General features: G+C 33.8%; 1 protein-coding gene across 8 annotated transcripts in view; it reads right to left on the bottom strand.

The window, feature by feature from the left end:
* BCAS3 (BCAS3 microtubule associated cell migration factor) overlaps positions 1–21,560 on the bottom strand; it is a 601,295-nt gene that overhangs the window by 531,814 nt on the left and 47,921 nt on the right. For all 8 annotated transcript variants that reach the window (XM_063109232.1, XM_063109228.1, XM_063109233.1 and 5 more), the window contains exon 6: positions 1,750–1,831. In XM_063109232.1, coding sequence (XP_062965302.1) covers positions 1,750–1,831 — 82 coding nt within the window. The remainder of the gene's footprint in view (positions 1–1,749; positions 1,832–21,560) is intronic.

A 21,560-nucleotide genomic window follows, 5' to 3' on the forward strand; every position in this document is an offset into this window, starting at 1 on the left:
AAAAAAACTAAAAAATTAATCAAATATAATAGAAGCTACACACAAGTAATTTTTTCAAGTTGTAACAGAACAATTGCCCATGTATAATTATATTTTAAATCTAGCAATGTATTTTTTAAGTAAGTATATTATAGTGGTGAAAGAAATCCTTTTTAATTAAAAAAGTAAGTTAAACCTCCTTTAAATAAAATTATACCAGCAATATTAAATTTTTATAGTTTGATACTTTCATAAAGTATTTCTAAGTTGAGAAAAGTTGAACATTAATAATTGGCATAAATGAAAAAACTTCATAAATAAAATGAAGAGGGAAAAATCTACCTCTGTGAATTATATATAAAGGAAACAAAGACAAAGCAGAGTCCTTTAGTAATAAAATTGTTCTTGATGCCAACCTTTCAAAGAGAAAGCTGGCTATTCCAAAATCCTCTCAGAAAAGGATGGTCTAGAATTTTCTTTGACAAAGTATTTCACCAAAATACAAATGCAACAAAAAACAAAATGAGACAGAGTGACAGAGAGGGAGAGAGTGAGTGAGAAAGAGAGAGCAAGACAGAATATGCGAGCGTGTGAGTTAAAAACAGAGAGAGACAGTTACAGAGCTGAAATCTGCACAAGCCATATAGCAAGGGAAAAACTCTCCCCATGACTGGAGGATATTGTTGCCTTATTACCGCCACTCTTCCCATTTCATTTAAGCAGATTTAATGACTAAATTAATCCCTAAAATTACTTATGTGCAATCACATGGTCCAAAGTTTTAGTAAACTTCATTCTCACCAGTTTAGAGAATTAACTGCCAAAAGAAGTTTTATAAGTAAGATTTTTCCACTTCAGGATAATCTTTAGAAATAGAATAGAATTAAAATATATTAGTCTTTGTAGTCTCTTTTTAGAAAAGATTTTGAAGTATCCAAAGATGATTAATATGATTATGTTCTTAGTGCACATACAAAAACATTCTTGAGTGAACACAGGCAAGTTAATGATAAAATACGACTAAAAGTTGTATTAATACAACTGTTCTTTAATACTTTTAGTTGTATTTAGACAACTAAAAGTATTAAAGAACAAAGAGTTATTTAGCCATCCAAATAGTAGATATAACATAAACATATGTTTGAAAATCTGTAAAATAAACATAAAACACATATACTATTCAAACACAACCTTAAGAAGTATTCCCTACTAAAGCAGAATTGCAAGGTTAAAAGCCCGAAACTACACTTCTTACATAGCTGGAGATGCAGACAACAGAAGCACCTACAACCGAGATAAGAGTGAAAACCAAGCTCCCCAAAGCAGTAAGTATAACTGAGAAGAAGGGCAGAGGCATGAGAACAGCAGAGACCTGAGGAATACCCACAGCAGAAAGCTAAGCCAGAAGCGTAACAAAGGCGGCACAGTCAGCAAGCAAGGGATCTGGGAAGAACGATGCCATGAAAACCAAGAGAGAAGAGGGCTTCAAGAAAGAGCCAGCAAAGACAGAGGCTAAATCGAGATCAAAGAGGACGAAGATAAATCAAAACCACAGCAGAAAGTGAATGGCCATATTGAACTGGTTAAGATTACCTATTTCCATCTCAACTGACAGAACTAAGAGTTTATCTTGTGGGGACGAGGGGAAGGGGGAATGGACACTTGGGAGGAACACAGACTTTAGTTATTGTTCTTGCTGTCTGTGGCCCAAGACCAACAAAAGAGAAACTCTTTCTGAATGATTTGTTTTTTCTCAAGGGCTACACTCACCAAACTGTGGAGCAGGCAAGATTCTAGCTGCTCGAATTGGGCCATGTCGAACAGAGAAGAGCTCCTGTGCTTCCCCACTGATCTGCATAACAGAACACAGAAAAAAATTTGGTAAATGAAAAAGCAGGTCACAATATTACTATACAAAAACAAGACCTCTTGAATATTATCATTATTGTTTGTCTAAAATATGTATACATACATATACACCCACACCCACACACATTTATGGTGGGTCATACACATTAAGTATATTCATATCTTAAATTACCATGAGCATTTTTAGAAAATTATAAGAACACACACTTGATATGAACAGGGAAAAAACAATCTCTCCTAGAAGTTCATAATTTTTATCTTATCAAACTACTAGAAATCTGTATAGTTCCTGCACCATTGTCTTCCATTTTAGAGCAAAGCAACTATGATACTATTCAGGAAAGCTCAATTTAAATACTGTAGCAACTTTCACAAATATGTTGTAAATGAGAAAAAGCAATACATATTGCAAATAAACACTTAAATGAAATGTGAATAACCTAGGTACCAGTTACAGTTCTGCAACTAACTATCTGCTAATTTTTTTTTTTTTTTAAGCGATGACCAGTAAGGGGATCTTAATCCTTGACTTGGTGTTGTCAGCACCACACTCTCCCAAGTGAGCTAACCCGCCATCCCTATATAGGGATCTGAACCCGTGGCCTTGGTGTTATCAGCACCACACTCTCCTAAGTGAGCCAAGGGCCGGCCCTCTATCTGCTAATCATAAGTTAATCATTTAACCTCCATGTGCCTATATTCATTTGCAATTATAAATAAGAAGGAAAAGCTGCTAAAAAGACCTCCAGGATACTTTAAATCTCAATATTCTATAAATAAAAAATTTATTTATAAATAAATTTTAAAGTTATATGTAAGCAACCTCAACGTCACATGTCATTATTTTTATTATACAAATAGATCAAATACTGTATGAATGTTCATTCACATTGAGTCATATCACATTTATTCCTCAGATACAAAGAGGATTCTACTAATCTAAAGGGTAAGAGGGGTACACTAATATGTATCAAGTGTGAAACCAACTGCTTTTCAACCATTGATTGAAGTATTGAGCAGATTAAAATAGAATTAATTAAGAATGGCTTTCCAGACCTACTGTAAGTGGTAATGCAGTTCTCAATACATCTTCATAATGGTCTAGTGTTTGATGGAATACGTAATATCAGCGATAACGGCAACCATTATGAAACTAGTTCTAAATATCCAAGATCTTAAAACAGATGTAATATACATAAAAATTCAATGCAAAAAAATTGTACTGAAATACTGATAGTAATTTTTTTAAACAGGCCTGCCAAACAAACAGTTTAAAATATCAAAAATGTATACATTTTAAATGATACATTTATCAACCTTCCAATATTAAACTATAAATCTGCAGAGCTACCTTTTAGAGTAACTACTTTTTTAGATTTTCAGCTTCTCTTCTGTCTGAATTTAAGAACAGCAAGTTATAAATATTTCTGTTTCTTATAAATGTTAAGTTATGGTAATGTCTAAATAGCCATCATATTCATTTTGCCTGAGATAATTACTACGACTAATTTACTGGCTGCAGTGGCAAAGCCTTCAATAGCACTTGGGATGCACATGACGTGAGGAACACTAGGACTAACAATGTGTGCAACAACAGCACCACCTATCACCAATGAAATACACAAAAGCTATAAACTAGCAAACTGTAAGAACTTATCTGCTCTACAAATTTCTTTGTGACCCTGAATTTTCAGAATGAAAACCATGGCCATTACACACTATGGCTCTTACATCTACATTATTACAAAACAGAATTTAAAATTTAGAAAAAGCCTTAGAAGTTCAGTTTTTTCCACCTCCCACACAGTGCACTAATCAGACATTCTCTGAAATCTAAAAATTACCATCTTGATTTTAAGCACATGTAAGTGTAAGTAACACTAATATAATCTAATTATATAACAGATGCATTATTGGCTATTTCCACCTACCTAACACTTGAAATTGTAATAATAACCAAAAGAACGTTTTTTAAAAACTGCTAAGTCATTTACATTTTGCAAATAAATTGTTGGGCAATGTTAGTCTTCTCCAATATACATATTATTTCTATTAATAAGAAAATAAAAAATAAGTTTTAAAATAATACTGTAAAACTTGCACTGAAATTGTAATTCAGAGTAATGGAAGACACTTCTCACTTATAAGGTTTACACTTATAACAAATTATAGTATTCTAACACAAAATCTACTGCTCTGTACTATTATTTCCATATGCCAGAAATCTAGCATTAGCTTTTGGTTCTATCAAATAGAGCCTTAATGTTGAAAAAAAAGAAAAAAAAAAGTATATCCATATTTCACTGAGCTGCTGTACTCAATTATATGAAGTAATAAAGAATAAAGCAAATCTGTCTTGGCATACTCATATGACAAAAGTTTATTATCACTGTATTTAATGCATAAGAGCTTAATTTGACACAGGAAAACATCGTGAAATCTGAATAAACCATGCTTTTCAGCAAAACAGCTTTCAAAACAAATCTAAATGCTCTATTCTGCTCTAAGTTTCTATTCTAAATCCCTCTTTATATATACAGCAACAGGTGAGAAAAAAACATTAGGACTGATTACGATTCTAAACTATTCTATGTGAGTCACAAATGTCAAATTTTTCAGAGAACTCTCCAAATAGTATGCGTACATTCTGCATGAATATCATCCAGAACAGAAACAGTCCTAACAGTGTATACAGATAGGATGTGCACATTTTAAAAAGGACAGAGGATGGATACATCCTTACAGATTCTGCTTTAACTATCATTCCGAATTGCCTCTAATAACTTTATATGGTATATTAACTGGTAATTTTGCTTTCAAATAAATGAGTGTCAAAAGGGATTTTTTTTAAAGGCTGTCAAAAATGATTTTTAGGTTTCTTCAAAATAGCTCCTTGAAAATGTCAAAGAATCTCAGAGATTAGGATTTTATAGATCCTGGAAAGAATTATATGAAGCTGTAAGTTCACATTTATACCAACAATAACAAAAAATACAAGAGCAGAACTACAAGAAAGGGGTATACTAAGCGGTGTTCCAACTTCCTGACAACTGTGGTAACTTGGGAAGAGGAGCAAACAAGGAAGAAACCACTCCAAGAGCTCCTCATGGTCTCTGCCTTTGTTCTTACTGGCATTTTAATTTCTGATGACAGACTTTTGTTGTTTGGGGCATAAACCGGAGGTACCAGTTTGGAGGCACAATAAGGAGAACAAAGAATGATTTGTTCACACTGTAGGAAAAAAAATCTTTTCCAACCATAGAAAATAGCTTTCGCATGGTGAAAATATGCAAATTACATACCAAACCCAAAAAAGAGTGGGAGGAATACAAGTTTAGAATCTCACAACTCAATCTAAGTCAAAAGGAAATTACAACACCCAAGACTATAATACACACACAGAAAAGGCTGTAAAAGTTCTCGAGGAGCTGTACAAATGCTTTCAGTGAATTTTAAAAGCAAATGAAGGACATTTAGCCCTGGGAGCCGACTTTATTTCTGAAATCCTGATGACTTTTCATAAGCTATCTGACTGCAAAATAGAAAATTCAAATAAAAAGGTCAGTAAAAACAATGCTCTACAATGCCACATAATTAAAACAGGAGTACGCATTCATACCCCCAACACTTCCCCTATAGACACTGGTCAAATGGAGGACTGTGGTCTACAAATGATTTTTTTTTTTTTTAGCAAACTTTATTAAAAGATAACAAACAAAAAATACTCAAATCATAAGTATATGTACAGCTTAATGAATTTTCCATGTTAATACACCTCTGTTACCAACATAGACATCAAAAAACACACATCATAAAAATCAGGTGGGCCTGCCATGTTCCTTCCCAGGCATAATCTCATCTCAAGAATAACCATAACCACAATCCTTTCTTCTAATACTCTACATAAGTTTTATTTGTTCAACTTAATATAAATTAGATCACACAGCATGTACTCTTGTGAATGGTTTCCTTCACACATTACTATGCATAAGAAATTAATTCATGCTAATATTGGTCTTTATTACAATGACTCCACAAGGGCAGATGATTTAAGACTTTTGTCTGGAAGGACCCTTGATTTCCAGAGATAGGTACGATAGCACAGAAAATGAATGATATTTGGGCCGAGCCCGTGGCGCACTCGGTAGCGTGCTGCGCTAGCAGCGCGGCGACGCTGCCGTCGCGGGTTCGGATCCTATATAGGAATGGCCGGTGCACTCACTGGCTGAGTGCCGGTCACGAAAAAGACAAAAAAAAAAAAAAAAAAGAAAATGAATGATATTCAAGAACTCACTTCAGCAGCTCTGAAAAAAGAGCATTTTGCACCTAATTGAATTTATGTCTTAATTCCAAATAGAATTATGAACAATTAGTTCCCTGGCACTAAAGTGAAATGGATGGCTTATAGCATCCCAATGTCCCTTGAAGTAGAAAAATATTGGTTTGTAAAATTCAGGGCTAGGGCTGGCCAGTTGGCTCACTTAGTTAGACCGTGGTACTAATAACACTAAAGTCAAGGGTTCGGGTCCCTATACTGGCCAGCCCCCAAAAAACCAAAAAAATTCAGACCTACACTTTCGAGTCTAACATGTAAGGAACATAGAAGTCTTCACTTTGCCCTAACAAGAAAAAGCCAAACAAACTAAAAATCAAGAACTCTTCTTAGATCCATCAGAGAAATGAGGTCATAGGACAAACTACTGCCCCCCAAATTAGAGAGAAGGGCAAGAGTAAAAAGAGAGTCACAAATTACGGGAGCAGAAATCCAGAAGCAGAAAACTCCACGGGAATCAGTACTAAGGTATAAAAACCTAAACCGTAATTTGTGAATTGCTAGAGGTTCCATGTGGACAAGCCTGAAAGATAAAAATTCCAGGGGGACCCAGTCATAGGAGGGGCCTCAGACTTTTACATGTTCTATCTACCTCCTGGAGCTCTATCGGAGCTCGACTGGGTCATAACAGTGAATATTTGAGAAAAATCCCCTTGAACCTCTGGCAGTGGGTGTCAAAGTAGAACCATTTTGAAATATGTCAGAGCATTCTGTCCTTCTTAAAAAGGCCTGCCTTCAAGAGAAACTATTTTACCATAGCCTATCCTGCTGTGGTTATATCAGAGCCTAACTTTCCTGGGGGAAGGGAAGTACCCTACTCCAGTCCCCTCTAGCCTTCCTGTCTCACCTAAGGTGGGGGACAGGGATTAAGAAGCACTTGTGAAGTTCAAAGTCCAAGGACACAAGGTCACCAAAAGACTGAGACCTAACCCTATGAGACCTAATCATAAGACTACAGAAAGTTTCCCCTCCCCCACTACCACAACATTACTAAGGCCCATTTACCACAGCTCCTTTAACCCAACACATCATGTTGTCTTTGGTTGAAAAATTAGGAAGTATACTAAAAGGAAAACACATACACACACACACACACACACACACACACACACACACACACACACACACACACACACACAAAATCTGAAGAGACTAAACAATCATCAGAACCAATGTCAGATACGGTAGGAATGTTGAAATGATCAGACCAGGATTTTTTTTTTAACTATGATTAATATACCAAGGACTTTAATGAGAAAAGTAGACAACATGCAAGAACAGATGGATGATGTAAGCAGAGAAATGGAAATTTGAGGAAAGAATCAAAACAAAAATACTAGAGATCAAAAACACTGTAACAGAAATGAAAAAAAAAATGCCTTTGATGGGCTCATTAGTAGACTGGACACAGCTGAGGAAATAATCTCTGAGCTTCAGGCTATGACAATAGAAACATCTAAAACTGAAAAGCAAAGGAAAAAAAAAAAGACTGAGAAAAACTGAACAGAATATCCAAGAACTGTGGGACAAAAACAAAAGGTATAATACACATGTAAAGAGAATACCAGAGAAGAAAGAAACAAACAGAAGCAATATTTGAAGCAATATGTCATTTCTGACATTAATTTGAGAATTTCCCCAAATTAATGTCAAAAATGAAACCACAGGTTCAGGAAGCTCAGAGAACAGCATGCAGAATAAATTAAAAAAAGAAAGAAAAGAAAAACTATAGGCATATCATTCTCAAACTTCAAAAAATCAAAAAGAAAAAATCTTGAAAGAAGCCAGAGGGGGAAAAAACACCTACCTATAGAGAAACAATGATAAGAAGAGAGTGAAATATTTAAAGTGTTGTAGGGAAAAAAAACCACTCTACATTTCTGTATCCTACAAATTATCCATCAAAAGTGAAGGCCAGGGCCGGCCTATGGCTCACTCGGGAGAGTGTGGTGCTGATAATACCAAGGCCACAGGTTCGGATCCCATATAGGGATGGCCGGTTAGCTCACTTGGGAGAGCATGGTGCTGACAACACCAAGTCAAGGGTTAAGATCCCCTTACTGATCATCTTTTTAAAAATAAAAAAATAAAAAGTGAAGGCCAAAAAGGACTTTCTTAGGGAAAACAAAAATTGAAGGAATCTGTTGCCAGTAGACCTGCTTCGTAAGAAATATTAAAAGAAGTTCTGCAGAGAGAAGGAAAATTATACAGGTCAGTAACTCAGATCTACATAAAGCAAGGAAAACACTGAAGAAGGAATAAGTGAAGGTAAAATCAAACTTTAATTTTTCTTATTCTTAATTGTTTTAACAGATAATAGTTTGTTCAAAATAATAACAGCAACAATGTACTCAATTGTGTATACTTATGTATATGTTGTATATATGTGTGTGTATGCACTTATATAAGTTCATGTATAAGTGAAATAAATGACAGCAATGATACAAGGGACAGGAGGGAAGAACTAGGAATATTTTTATATCATTAGGTACTGTGATGCCCTTGAAGCATTATGAGATAGTGTTGTTTGAAAGCAAACTTAAATTAGTTGTAAACATACATTCTAAATTCTAGGGCAACCACTAAAGGAGTTAAAAAAAAAAAAAAGAAATATAACTGATATGCTAAGGAAGGTAAAAAAATGGCATCATGTAAAATGCTCAATCAAACTACAAAAGGCAGGAAAAGTATGGAAGATAAAAATAGGAACAAAACAATAAAGGCAACAAATAAAAAACAGTAACAAATATGGCAGGCATTAATCCATCTATATCAATAATTACCTTAAACACCAATGGTCTAAATACAACAATTAGAAACAGAGCTGTGAGAGTAGATTAAAAGACAATACCCAACAACATGTTGTATACAAGAAACTCACTTTAAATATAAAGATACAGAGATTAAAAGTATAAAGAGATGTAGGAAGATATTCCATGCTAACACTAATTTTAAAAAAAAAAGAGACAGTAGGTATATTAACTCCAGACAGAGCAGATTTCAGAGCAACAAATGTTATCTGGGATAAAAAGGGATACTGCATAATGATAAAGGGGTCATTACTCTAAGAAGACGTAACAGTCTTTAATGTACATGTGCCTAACAACAGAGCACCAAAACACATGAGGCAAAAACTGATAGAACTGCAGTAGAAAGTGATGAGTCCACTATTAGAACTGGAGACTTTAACACACCTCTATCAAAAATGGACAGATTCTCCAGGCAGAAAATCACATGACTAGTTCAACTCATCAGCATCATCAATCAACTGAATACAACTAACATCTATAGACTACTTCCAAAAGAATACACATTCTACAAACTCACATGGAATGTTCACTAAGATAGGTACACATTCTGGACCAAAAAACAGAACTTAACAAATGTAAAAGAATAGAAATCATACAACATCTGCTCTGAGACCACAATGAAATTAAACCACAAATTTGCAACAAAACAGTAGCTAGAAAATGACAAAATACTTGGAGATTAAACAACACAATTCTAAACAACACATAAGTCAAAGAAAAAAGCTTGAGAGAAATTTTAAAATATTTTTAGCTAAATGAAAATGAAAATACAACTTAAAATTGGTGGGATTCACTGAAAGTAGTGCATACAGGGACATCTATAGCAGTGAATGATTATATTGGAAAAGAAGAAAGAACAAAAATTTAAAAACTAACCTTTCACCTTAGAAAATTAGAAAAAGGAAAGGCAAATTGAATCCAAAGTTAGCAGAAGAAAATAAATAATTAGAGCAGAAATCAATGAAATTGAAAACAGGAAATCAATAGAGAAAAATCAAAGAAACCAAAAGCTGGTTCTTTGAAAAGATCAATAAAATCGTTAATACTGTAGCCAGGCTAACTAAGAAAGAAAGGGAGAAGACCCAAATTACTAATATCAGAAATGAAACAGGAGAACACCACGGATCCCACGGACATTAAAAGGATAACAAAGGAACATTACAAACAACTCTATGCCCACAGATCTGATAATCTAGATGAAACACATGAATTCCTTTAAAGACACAATCTGCCAAAACTCAAACAAGAAGAAACAAACAGACCATCTGAATGGGCATATATCTATTAAACAAATTGAATCAGTAATTAAAAACCTTCCAAAACAGAAAGCACCAGGCCCTGATAAGTTCACTAGTGAATTCTACCAACAGTTATGGAAGACATAATAGCAATTCTCTACAACTGGACTAGAAGACAGAAGCTGAGGGAATACTTCCTAACTCATCCTATGAGGTCAGCATTAACCTAATACCAAAACCACAAAAAAAAGACATTGCAAGAAAAGAAAACTGCAGACTAGTATCTCTCATGAACATAGATAAGTCCTCAACAAATCAAATCAAACCTAACAATGTATAATAAGAATTATAAACAATGACCAAGGGGAATTTATACCAGGTATGCAAAGCTGATTGAATATTCAAAAAATCAAATAATGTAAGCCATCACATCAACAGGCTAAAGAAGAAAAATCACAGTCTTATCAACAGATGCAGAAAAAGCATATGACAAAATCCAACACCCATTCACCAAAAGAAAAAAAAAACCTCTCAGTGAACTAGGAGTAGAGGGAAAGTTCCTGAACTTGAAAAACATCTACAAAAAAACTACAGCTAACATCATACCTAACGGTGAGAAACTCGAAACTTTCCCCCTAAGATGAGAAACAAGGCAAGGATGTCCACCATCACCATTGCTTTTAACATTATCTTAGCTAATGCAACAAGACAAAAAAAAGGAAAATAAGAGGTATACAGATTTGGAAGAAAGAAATAAAACTGCCTTTGTTTACAGATGACATAATCATCTATGTATAAAACCCAAAAGAATCAACAAAAATACCAAAAAACCCTCTTGAAACTAATAAGCAATTACAGCAAGGTTGCAGAGTGAAAGTCAATCACAGTTTCCCATATAACAGCAATTAAAGGGTGGAATCTGAAATTAAAAATACATTATCATTTACATTAGTACCCCCCCAAAATGGAATGCTTAGGTATAAACCTAATATGTACAACCTCTATATGAGGAGAACTACAAAACTGATGAAAGATAAAAAAAAAAAAAAAAAAAAAAAAAAAAAACTAAATAAATGGAGAAACATTGCATGTTTATGGATAGGAAGACTCAGTACTATCAAGATGTCAGTTCATCCCAACATTATCTATTGATTCAACTCAATCCCAATCAAAAACCCAGCAAGATGTTTTGTGGATATTGACAAGTTTATATGGAAAGGCAAAAGACTCAGAATAGCCAACTCAGTACCGAAGGAGAACAAAGTCAGAGGAATGACACAACCCAACTTTAAGACTCACTATAAATCTACAGCAATTAAGACAGTGTAGTATTGGTGAAAGAACAGACAAATAGATCAGTGGAGTGGGACAGAGAGTCCACAATATGCCCACATAAATACAGTCAACTAAACAAAAGAGCACAGGCAATACAATAGAACAAAGACTGTCTTTTCAACAGATGTGCTAGAAAAAGTGGACATCCACATGCAAGAAAATGAATGGAGAAAGACTTTACGGCCTTCACAAAAATGAACTCCAAATGGGTTACAGATCTAAATGTAAAACACAAAACTATAAAACTCTTAAAAAATAACATACGTAAAAACATAGGCAGGTATGGTGATGACTGTTTAGATAAATCAAAGGCACCATCCATAAAAGAAAAAAAATTAATTAGCTGGACTCAGTTAAAATTATAAACTCCTGCACTGCAAAAAATAATGTCAAGAGAATAAGATAAGCCATAGAGGAGAGGAAATATTTACAAGAGACACACCTGATAAAGTAGTGCTATCCAAAATATACAAAGAACTTTTATAACTCAACAATAAAAAAATAAACAACCTAATTCTTAAAATGGGCCATCAGACATGGAAGATAATAGGGAAAGAATTCCTCGTGTTTATCTTGAGCACATTTTGCCTTTGGGTAAAATACCTTTCATGTCAGAGTCCTCTGGATAAATAACACCTCTAATTCCACCCAGGAAGAATTAGAAAGCAAAAGCAGCCAACACCTGACATGCTAGAAGTTTTATTCTTATTCCCCAAATCATGACCCATGGTAACAATACAAAGTACGTAAAATACACCAGGTCATCAGTTACAAATATCACACATCAACAACATCAATGACTCTAACAGTTTATTTTGGTAGAAAAAAACTAAACTGTGTTTATTAGTTATAAAAATTTGCTTAATCTGAATTTCACTTTAAAATAAGGGTAATAACATATCTATCTAATAAGGCAACTGTTAAAATTAAACTGTGTTTGAAAACATGTAACACATAACTGGCTCTCAATAAATGAGAGTTAAACCAAGGACATACTTGTTGAGTGAATGAACTGATGAATAAATGACTGAGTATACACTGGCCTCATTATTGTACCTTAATGGTATTCAGCATAATATGCCTTTGCCCTACCGCTCTCAAGTTATTAATATTTAACACCTAGATATTTATTATAATATCATATTAAAGAACACATTTTGGTACAACTCAGTTCTTGAACCCGCTGGTGTATTACTTCCTTTGCTTTACAGCCCTAGAGAAAAGGACTACTACCAAGGTGGTAAGCAGCATCTCATCAATGTGGCAGCTTTTATCACATGAGTCTTCATACTCCACTCATTATCAAGCCAGTCTCTACCCTTTCTAACTTTTGTGTTTGTAGAACGTTTGTACCTGCAACGTGTTTTCTTTACTACCGGTGATCTAAAAACAGTCCATTTAAATATACAAATGTGGAGTTATTAACCTTTCCAATTGTTTCTCATGTACTAACCATGGGAACACAACTGGAAGTTCCTCAATATCATTTCATTAGTTTTAAACTTAAAAAGTTAACACTAATAAAACTCTGTTTATTAGGGAGAAAAAGGTAATCTAAGGACTTTAGTTATTAATAATGTGTCAATAATGGCTTATCAAATGTTAATACCACACTAACGCAAGATGTTAATAATGGGGGGAAATGGAAGGAGTGATGGTGAAAGAATACGTGGGATCTCTGTATTTTTAGCTCAATTTTTGTATAAAACTAAAACTACTCAAAAAGATAAGGTCTATTAATTTAAATATATATGGAAAATATGGAAAAATGAAACAATCCCACAAGTAAATGTTAATGTTCCACGAGAGGAAAAAAAACAGGGTGGGGGAAGTGGGAGGAATAAAAGGTAAAAACACAGAGAGATCAGAGAAGAGAGAAGGGGAGGTAAGGTCTTATACTAAGGAATTCAGTCCCTAAAGGAGCAAAAGGACCTCACTTAGTCCATTTAAATACACAGGTGTATAGTTATCAATTCACTAATTGTTTCACATGTATAATCGTACAGACACAACTGAATGGATTGAAGTTCTCAAAAAGAAGACTGTTACATTACAGTTTTTAAAATCTTTAAATAATAATTTATTTTGTAATTATAATGGGGAATGGGGGAAGGTGGGACAGATATCATCTTATACTAAGGAATTCAGTTAAGAAGCTATAAAAAGACCTCACCTAGCTACAATGCAAGCTCTACTAAGAGTTGATAGTCTCTCCCTAGAATTACCCTGTAAGCCAATTTGATGATATATTTTCATTTTATAGATAAGAAAACAAAGACTGCCAAAAAAAATGACCAACCTACAGAGGCATCAGAATCTCCTGAACTGTATTCAAAAACAGTTCTTAAACTCAGGCCTTGTTTGTCTAACAAGTCACTGCAGGGTGTTATTTTATGTGTTACAGCTCTACCTCAGCATTTTCAAAAATTTACGATAGTACAGAGTTTGAGCAAAGCATTCTCAATAGTAAAGATAAGTCCTTTTGAAAGCTCCTAAAATAGGGGGAAATGGAAACAAGTTTTTTGTTTTATTTTTGCCTGCCTAACCAGTTAATAAATGATTCAGTTAATATCAGAGTGTTAGTATCTCTGTAACCCAATGTGTACAGCATCAAGAAAAAAAAAATGCAAACCACAAAAACCACCTAAAACATATATCTGTGACTCGTAACAACCTATAGAACAGATATTTACTAACCACATAAAGACTACAACCCAGTCTGTATTTTGTTCTTGACACTAAATTCAAAATACAAAACTTGAGGCAAGAAAGAAGTGAGTTTCAAGAACAATATGAAAACCACAGAACACAAATAATGAATGAAACTTGTAATCATATTTTCATACTTCCAAATTTTTGCACACATAGAAAGGAGTATTTTAAGGCAACTTTAATCTTTCCCCTTAAGCCTGATTTTCTAAAGGAAGATCAAAGAAAAGCAGTTTGAACTCACATGTTCCTTCAGTTATGCAACGCTGATTTAGACATTACACTTCAAAATCCCAGCCATTACTTCAGCACCCACCAATCCAAATATCATTCCAGTCCTTTGAAGCTGCCCTAATGGTATCTTCCATTTGCAACTAACACTTCTGTAGTCAAAAGATCTTACTCAGGGTAGATGTTAATGTAAAACCACTCAGACTACACTGACATGCATGCCTAGAGGCAGACTGGAAGGTGTTCAGAAGTCAATGTAACACCATTATAGAGGGTGTCAGCCTAGCAGCTGTCATAAACACTTCATAATCACTCAGACATACAAACTGGATTTCCTTTAATTCATTACTTTATAGCATGCGGAATAGGTGTCCAACTATAAAGTGAAGAGAAAAAACAGTGTAACAGATAAGCCAATGTTGGTTTATAGCCTCTTTGCACTTTCAAAAGACAGAGTTGGTTACATTTTATTGGCATTGTAAACCTATCCTGATATAATCCACTGTGAAGAAGATAGATTTGCAATAGATACCTAAGCAAGGAGACACTGATTATATTAAATAGAAACCTAAAATTTTTTTCTGTTAAATAGGTATTACACTAACTTGCAAGACTGACAGGATGATTTTAAAAATTACTGATACCACCAATGGTAGCAGTAAGTGGAACAAGTATAATTCTCAGATACTGCATATGGAAACATATAATGACGCATCATCTTTAGAAAACCTTAAGGCAATTTCTAATAAAGTTAAATATATGCAACCTACCCTTTGATCCAGAAATTTCACTCCTAGGTATATACTACAAAACAACAATAACAAAAAAGAATTCAAATCTCTATAAGAATGTTCATAACTTTATTCACTATAGCCAGAAGCTAGAAACACAAATGCCAATCAAAGAGAATAACTAAACAAATTGTGGTATATTTAAAACAGTGAAATAAAACAGTGAAATAAAACAGTAATAAATAAAAAACTACTACCAACATGGAAGAATATAAAAAATACATTTAACAAAAGGAGACACAAAAGGGTATACGCCCCCATTAATATGAAGTTCAAAACATGCAAAAGTAATCTGTGGTCAAAATAGTGATTACCTCACCCTGCAGGGAGGAGGGTTATTGACTGCAGAATTTTAGGACTAAGAAACATACTCTACATTTTCTTCCCGATGGTGGTTTTGCTTACTTATGTGTGTGCACACATATATGTATACATATGTATATAAACACACATATATTTACACACACACACACACACACGTAAAAAGCCAAACTACAGACTTGAGATTTGTGCATTTTACAGTATGTACAGTATATCTTTATTTTTAAAATTATATTTATCATAAACAAACTACTGTATGCCATACAGTGGAATATTATTCAGCACCAAGAAAAGAAATGTAGGAATCTTAAATGCATATTACTAAATAAAAGAAACCAATCTGAAATGACTACCTACTATATGATTCCAACTTTATGACATTTTGGAAAAGACAAAAATTATGGAAATGGTAAAAAGATCAGTGGTGGCCAGGGTTTAGAGGAGAAGGATGAATAGGCAAAGCACAGAGGATTTGGGGGACAGTAAGACTATTCTATATGGTATTACAATGGTAAAAACATGTTATTATACATTTGTCAAAAACCATAAAAAGTACACCACAAAACGTGAACCTATTGTAAACCATGGACTTTGGATGACAACACTGAGTGTTAACAATTATACCACTCTGGTGTGGGATGCTGATAGCAGGGGATGCTGTGCATGTGTAGGAGCTGGAGATATATGGGAACTCCCTGTACTTTCCACTCAATTTTGCTGTGAATTAAGTATATTGAAAAAAAATAAATAAAAGGTTTCAAATTTGCCTCCAATGGAAATTAAAATCACATTAAGATATGAATTAATACCACCAGAATAGTTAAAACAAAAGAAGTAGACAATACGAAGAATTGGTAAATACATGAAGGAACTACAACACTCATACAGAGACATATGCATACATCTGACCTAACAACTTCACTTCTAGCTATATATCCAATAGAGATGCAATACATGTTTACCAAAATACATGTACCAAAACATTCATAGCAGCATTATTTGTAAGAACTAATAACTAAAAACAATGCAAATGTCCAAAAAAAGTAAATGGTTGAATAAAATGTGGTATATTTATACAGTGGAATACTATAAAGGAAAAGAATAAACAAACTATAACTGAATGCAAAATGGATAAACACCAAACATGGCATTAAGTAAAATAAGCCAAAAGTAAAGGAGATGACGGTGCATGAATCCATTTAGAAAAAAGTTCAAAACAGGCAAAACTATCAACATTTATGGTGTTAAAAAAATGTAAATATCTGTTTCCTGGTTTTGACAGTGTCAAATGTCAAATGTTTAATGTCATCTTTGGGGGAAGCTGGGTGAAGGTGTACACAGGACTTTAAGTAGTATTCTGCAACTTTGTAAAGTGCTTCAAAATGTTCATGGGAAGACAGAATGAAAAGATAATATGAATCTTTCCACGAACTTTTTGAAGTACCCCCATATAATTATTTCAAAATAAAAAGGTTTTAGAAATCAATTCAAAAGTAGACAAACCAATAAAAAGTGCAGAAATTACCCACATATATGGTATTATTGTGATTAATCAGGGAAAGAATGGTCTCTTTAGGAATAGGTGCAGAATCAATTAGCTATTATTATAATTTAAAAAATAAAAATGAATAAGTAATAACCCTTGACCCCCTATCTCATACTACATACATACAAAAAAAAAAAAAAAAAAAACAATCTGTATTTCAAATAGATCTTAAACCTAAAGATAAAAACAACTCTGTAAAAGAAAATACGGGAGAATATATTCATGGCCTTAGAATAAACAAAAAGACACAAAAAAGCACTAACAAAAAGAAAACAACAACAACAACAACCACAGCAACGAAAACACAGAAAGCACTAACAATAGAGTAAAAGACTAAATACCTGAACCGGATGTGTTTTGTCAAAAAACAACACTGAGAAAATGAAAATGAAACAATAGCTATAAAGGAGAGTATTGGGACAAGTGATTAAAGTTGAATATGAACTGTAAAATCCATAGCAGTATTGTATCAAATTTAAGTGTCCTGCTTTTGATAACTGAGCTATGGTTATATAAGATAATGTGCTTGCTATCAGGAAATGTATACTAAATTATTTATGGAAAGGGAGGCATGATTTCTTCAACTTATAAATGGTTCAGAAAAATACATATAGATAAAAAGATTGAGATAATGATAAAGCAAATAGGGCAAAACATCCATAATTGGTGAATCTACATAAAGAGTAACAGGAATTCCTTGTACCAGTTATAAAATTTTCTGGAAGTCTGAAACAACTGCAAAATAAAAGCATTTTTAAAAACCCACAATAAGATACCAACACACACCCACCAGAAAGGTTAAAATTAAAAAGACTGACAATACCAGGTACTGATGAGAATACAGAGAAAATAGGACTTTTATACATTGCTGGTGGGAGTGCGAAGTCGGTAAAAGCACTTTTGAAAACTGTTTGGCAGTGTCTACTAAATTTAAACATATACCTACCCCATGACACAGCAAAAACCCTCCCACGTCAACACCCAAGATAAATGAATGCCTATGTCCACCAAAAAACATATACAAGAATGATTAGAGCAGCTATATTCATAATACTCAAAAAGTGGAAAGAACGAAATTGTCTATCAGTCATATAATGAATTTTTTTAAATGTGTTTTATTCACATGATAAAATAGTACACAGCAAAAATAATAACAAATTAGTGCCACAAACAGTAACATGACAGAGGGCCTGCCCCATGGCTCACTCGGAGAGTGTGGCGCTGGTAGCACCAAGGCCGCGGATTCGGATCCTATATAGGGATGGCCTGTGCACTCACTGGCTGAGCATGGTGCAGACCACACCATGCCGAGGGTTGCGATCCCCTTACCGGTCAGAAAAAAAAAGAAAAAGAAAAAAAAAAACTGTAACATGAAAGAATCTCACAATCATACTGTTAAGAGAGAATCCGGACACAAAAGAATACACACTTATTTAAAATCTATAATTTTTTTATGAAGTTCAAGAACACAAAAAACTAATCTCTGGTGATACAAGTCAGAACAGAAGTTACTTGAGGATAGAAGGAGGAAAGTATTGATGGATAAGTAGCATGAGGTATTCTTTTGAGGTGCTGGAAATATCTTAATATTTATTATTTTAATAGTCTATATCTTAATCTAGGTGATGATTAGAAAGTTATACACAAACATAAAACTCAATCTACAGACCTGTGCTTAAGATCTGTGCACTTCACAGTATGTATGTCCAATAAAATTTATAACAAAAGAAAAAATTGCCTTCCACAGACTTATAAATAAGCTTATGTCCAAAGAATATCTTGTTTTACAGTAAAAAAGAAATTAAAAAAATCTCAAATAAGATTCCACTTTACAATAATAGATTTCAAACTCACATAATGTCTACTGCTTATATCAAATCAACAAGTTACACAATACCACTATTAGAACACAAGGAAAAATTAAATTTCAGATGCAAGACTTCTCTGAAGTGACACCTTAAGAAATATACTAAAGAAAAAATATTTTCATTCACAAATATGGGTAGATTCCAGAAGTTATTTCAATATTACTCTTCATTTATGCTTTTACTCGCTTCATGACACCCAGTACCCTTCTACTGCAGATAACTAAAGAGCCACCCATTGTTTGTCTTTCCAGTAAAAAGACAATAGACCAAACAAAATAAGGCCATATTCTCAACACAGATAATTTTTGATTGAACTACATACTCAAACTTTCTCTGCTTGCCAGTATATTGAAATCACTAACATTATATTACTCCCAAATGAAACCCATAAAAAATCATTTCCTGGCTAACAATCTTAACATGGCAAGGTCTACTGGCACCCAACTTCTAATAAATAACAGACTAATTGGTATTTACCTCAAATATGCCCTTGCATATTTGCTTTAAAGCTTTTGGTGTGTAAAAGCTACGCTAAATATTTCCTTTCAAGGGACAGATACTTTTCTTAGCTCAATATCTTGGCGACACCTAGTGTCAAATCACTGAAGTACAGGTTTAGTATCCCCTATGCAAAATGCTTGGGAGCGTTGGTGGTATAGTGGTAAGCATAGCTGCCTTCAAAATGCTTGGGACCGAAAAAAAAGAAAAAGAAAACAGAGAAAAAGAAATAGGAATAAAAGAAATAAATAAAGGGCCGAGCCCGTGGCGCACTTGGTAGAGTGCTGCGCTGGGAGCGCGGCGACGCTCCCGCCGCGGGTTCGGATCCCATATAGGAATGGCCGGTGCACTCACTGGCTGAGTGCTGGTCACGAAAAAGACAAAATAAATAAATAAATAAATAAATAAATAAATAAATAATAATAAATAAAAATTTTTAAATAAAATATAAATAAATAAATAAATAATGCTTGGGACCAGAAGGGTCTGGAGATGGGACCCAGGTCTGAACATGAAATTCATTTATGTTTTGAATGCACATAGCCTGAAAGTAATTTTACACAATATTTTTAATAATTTTATGCATGAAATACAAGAGCCATCGCATGAGGTCAGGTGTAGAATTTTGCAACTGTGGCGTCATGTCAGCACTCAAAAATTTGAGTTTTTAGAGCATTGAATTTTGGAGCATTTTGGATTTCAGATTTTTAGATTAGGGATGCTCAACCTGTATATACATAGCTCCAAGAAAACACTATAAATGTTAACTGTAATAAATACATTTTCAAGATTTTCTTAAAATATTAAGCATTTCAAAAGAAGATGAAAGGGGCTGACTGGTTAGCTCGCTTGGATCTCCTTACCAACCAGCCACCCAAAAAAAAAAAAAAAAAGAAAATGAGAAGACTAAGTTGCCATTTAAATATACAGCAAAACAGTATGGAAAAATATCAGAAGACTTTTACAAATGTACTACCTTTGGTTTCTATCCATTGAAAATTTTAAAAGAGAATCCCTTATTACTTATAAGAGAATATGCTATACAATATAATATTTGCTTTACATAATTTTTATCATAATTTAAGCATTAAGTCTAATAATCAAATTCTTTTTTTTCTAAAACTATGCCATCTAACACACCAGGCAGCACCAGTCCCCAGGTCAAAATCTTGGAGGCATCTTTGACTTTTTCTTCTCTTCTAAATGTCTTCCTGCTTATCAAATGTCTTAATGCTTACCAAGGTTTTTTGTAATCCTCTTAAAACAAACTTAGTTCAGCCTCTCAACATTTAACATTTAGACAATGTTGAAACTGACTCCTAACTAGCCTCATAACCATTTCTTTTCTCCTTATCTTCTATTCATTCCTATGCACCACAAGATCAATCTCATTACCTTATAACACCAAGGTCAAGGGTTTGGATACCCATACCGGCCAGCTGCCAAAAAACACACAAACAAAAAACCAATCTTTATTAAATACAGCTTTTGGAATATAACTATTACTTAAAGATTTTCACTGAGTCCATATTGGCTGAAAAATTAAGTCCAACTCCTCATCCTGCAATCCAAATCTCCTCCCTTAAAATTCTATATCCTATTTCCATACCCACTAAGAACATATAACCCCTAAAATAATCATAGAAATGTTATTTGTGTTAAATAAAATAATAAATGATAGCACAGTATCTAAAACATACACATTGTCATAAACAAGTCCTCCTCCAACTGGACGCACTGTTGATAGAACTTTTCAAACCATCTGTGATAAAGAACCAATTACTTTAAAAATATTTTTTTAATTCCCTGTCTGGCACAGATACTTCTGTAAACTACAAATACATGTTTGGATGATGTGCACTGGCAAATAGCTATAGATTGCTAAAAACTTACTCTCATTTTTCTACAAACCTTGTTGCAATCAGTATCAGACAGTTCACTATAACCAGTTCATAGACCAGCAACAGTCAATGGTCCACACATTTAAACTTAACTCGCTATCTTCCCACCCAAATCTGCTCCTCATATACCA

This window comes from Cynocephalus volans, chromosome 10 (genome assembly GCF_027409185.1).
Source record: "Cynocephalus volans isolate mCynVol1 chromosome 10, mCynVol1.pri, whole genome shotgun sequence".
In the NCBI taxonomy this organism is placed as follows: domain Eukaryota; kingdom Metazoa; phylum Chordata; class Mammalia; order Dermoptera; family Cynocephalidae; genus Cynocephalus; species Cynocephalus volans.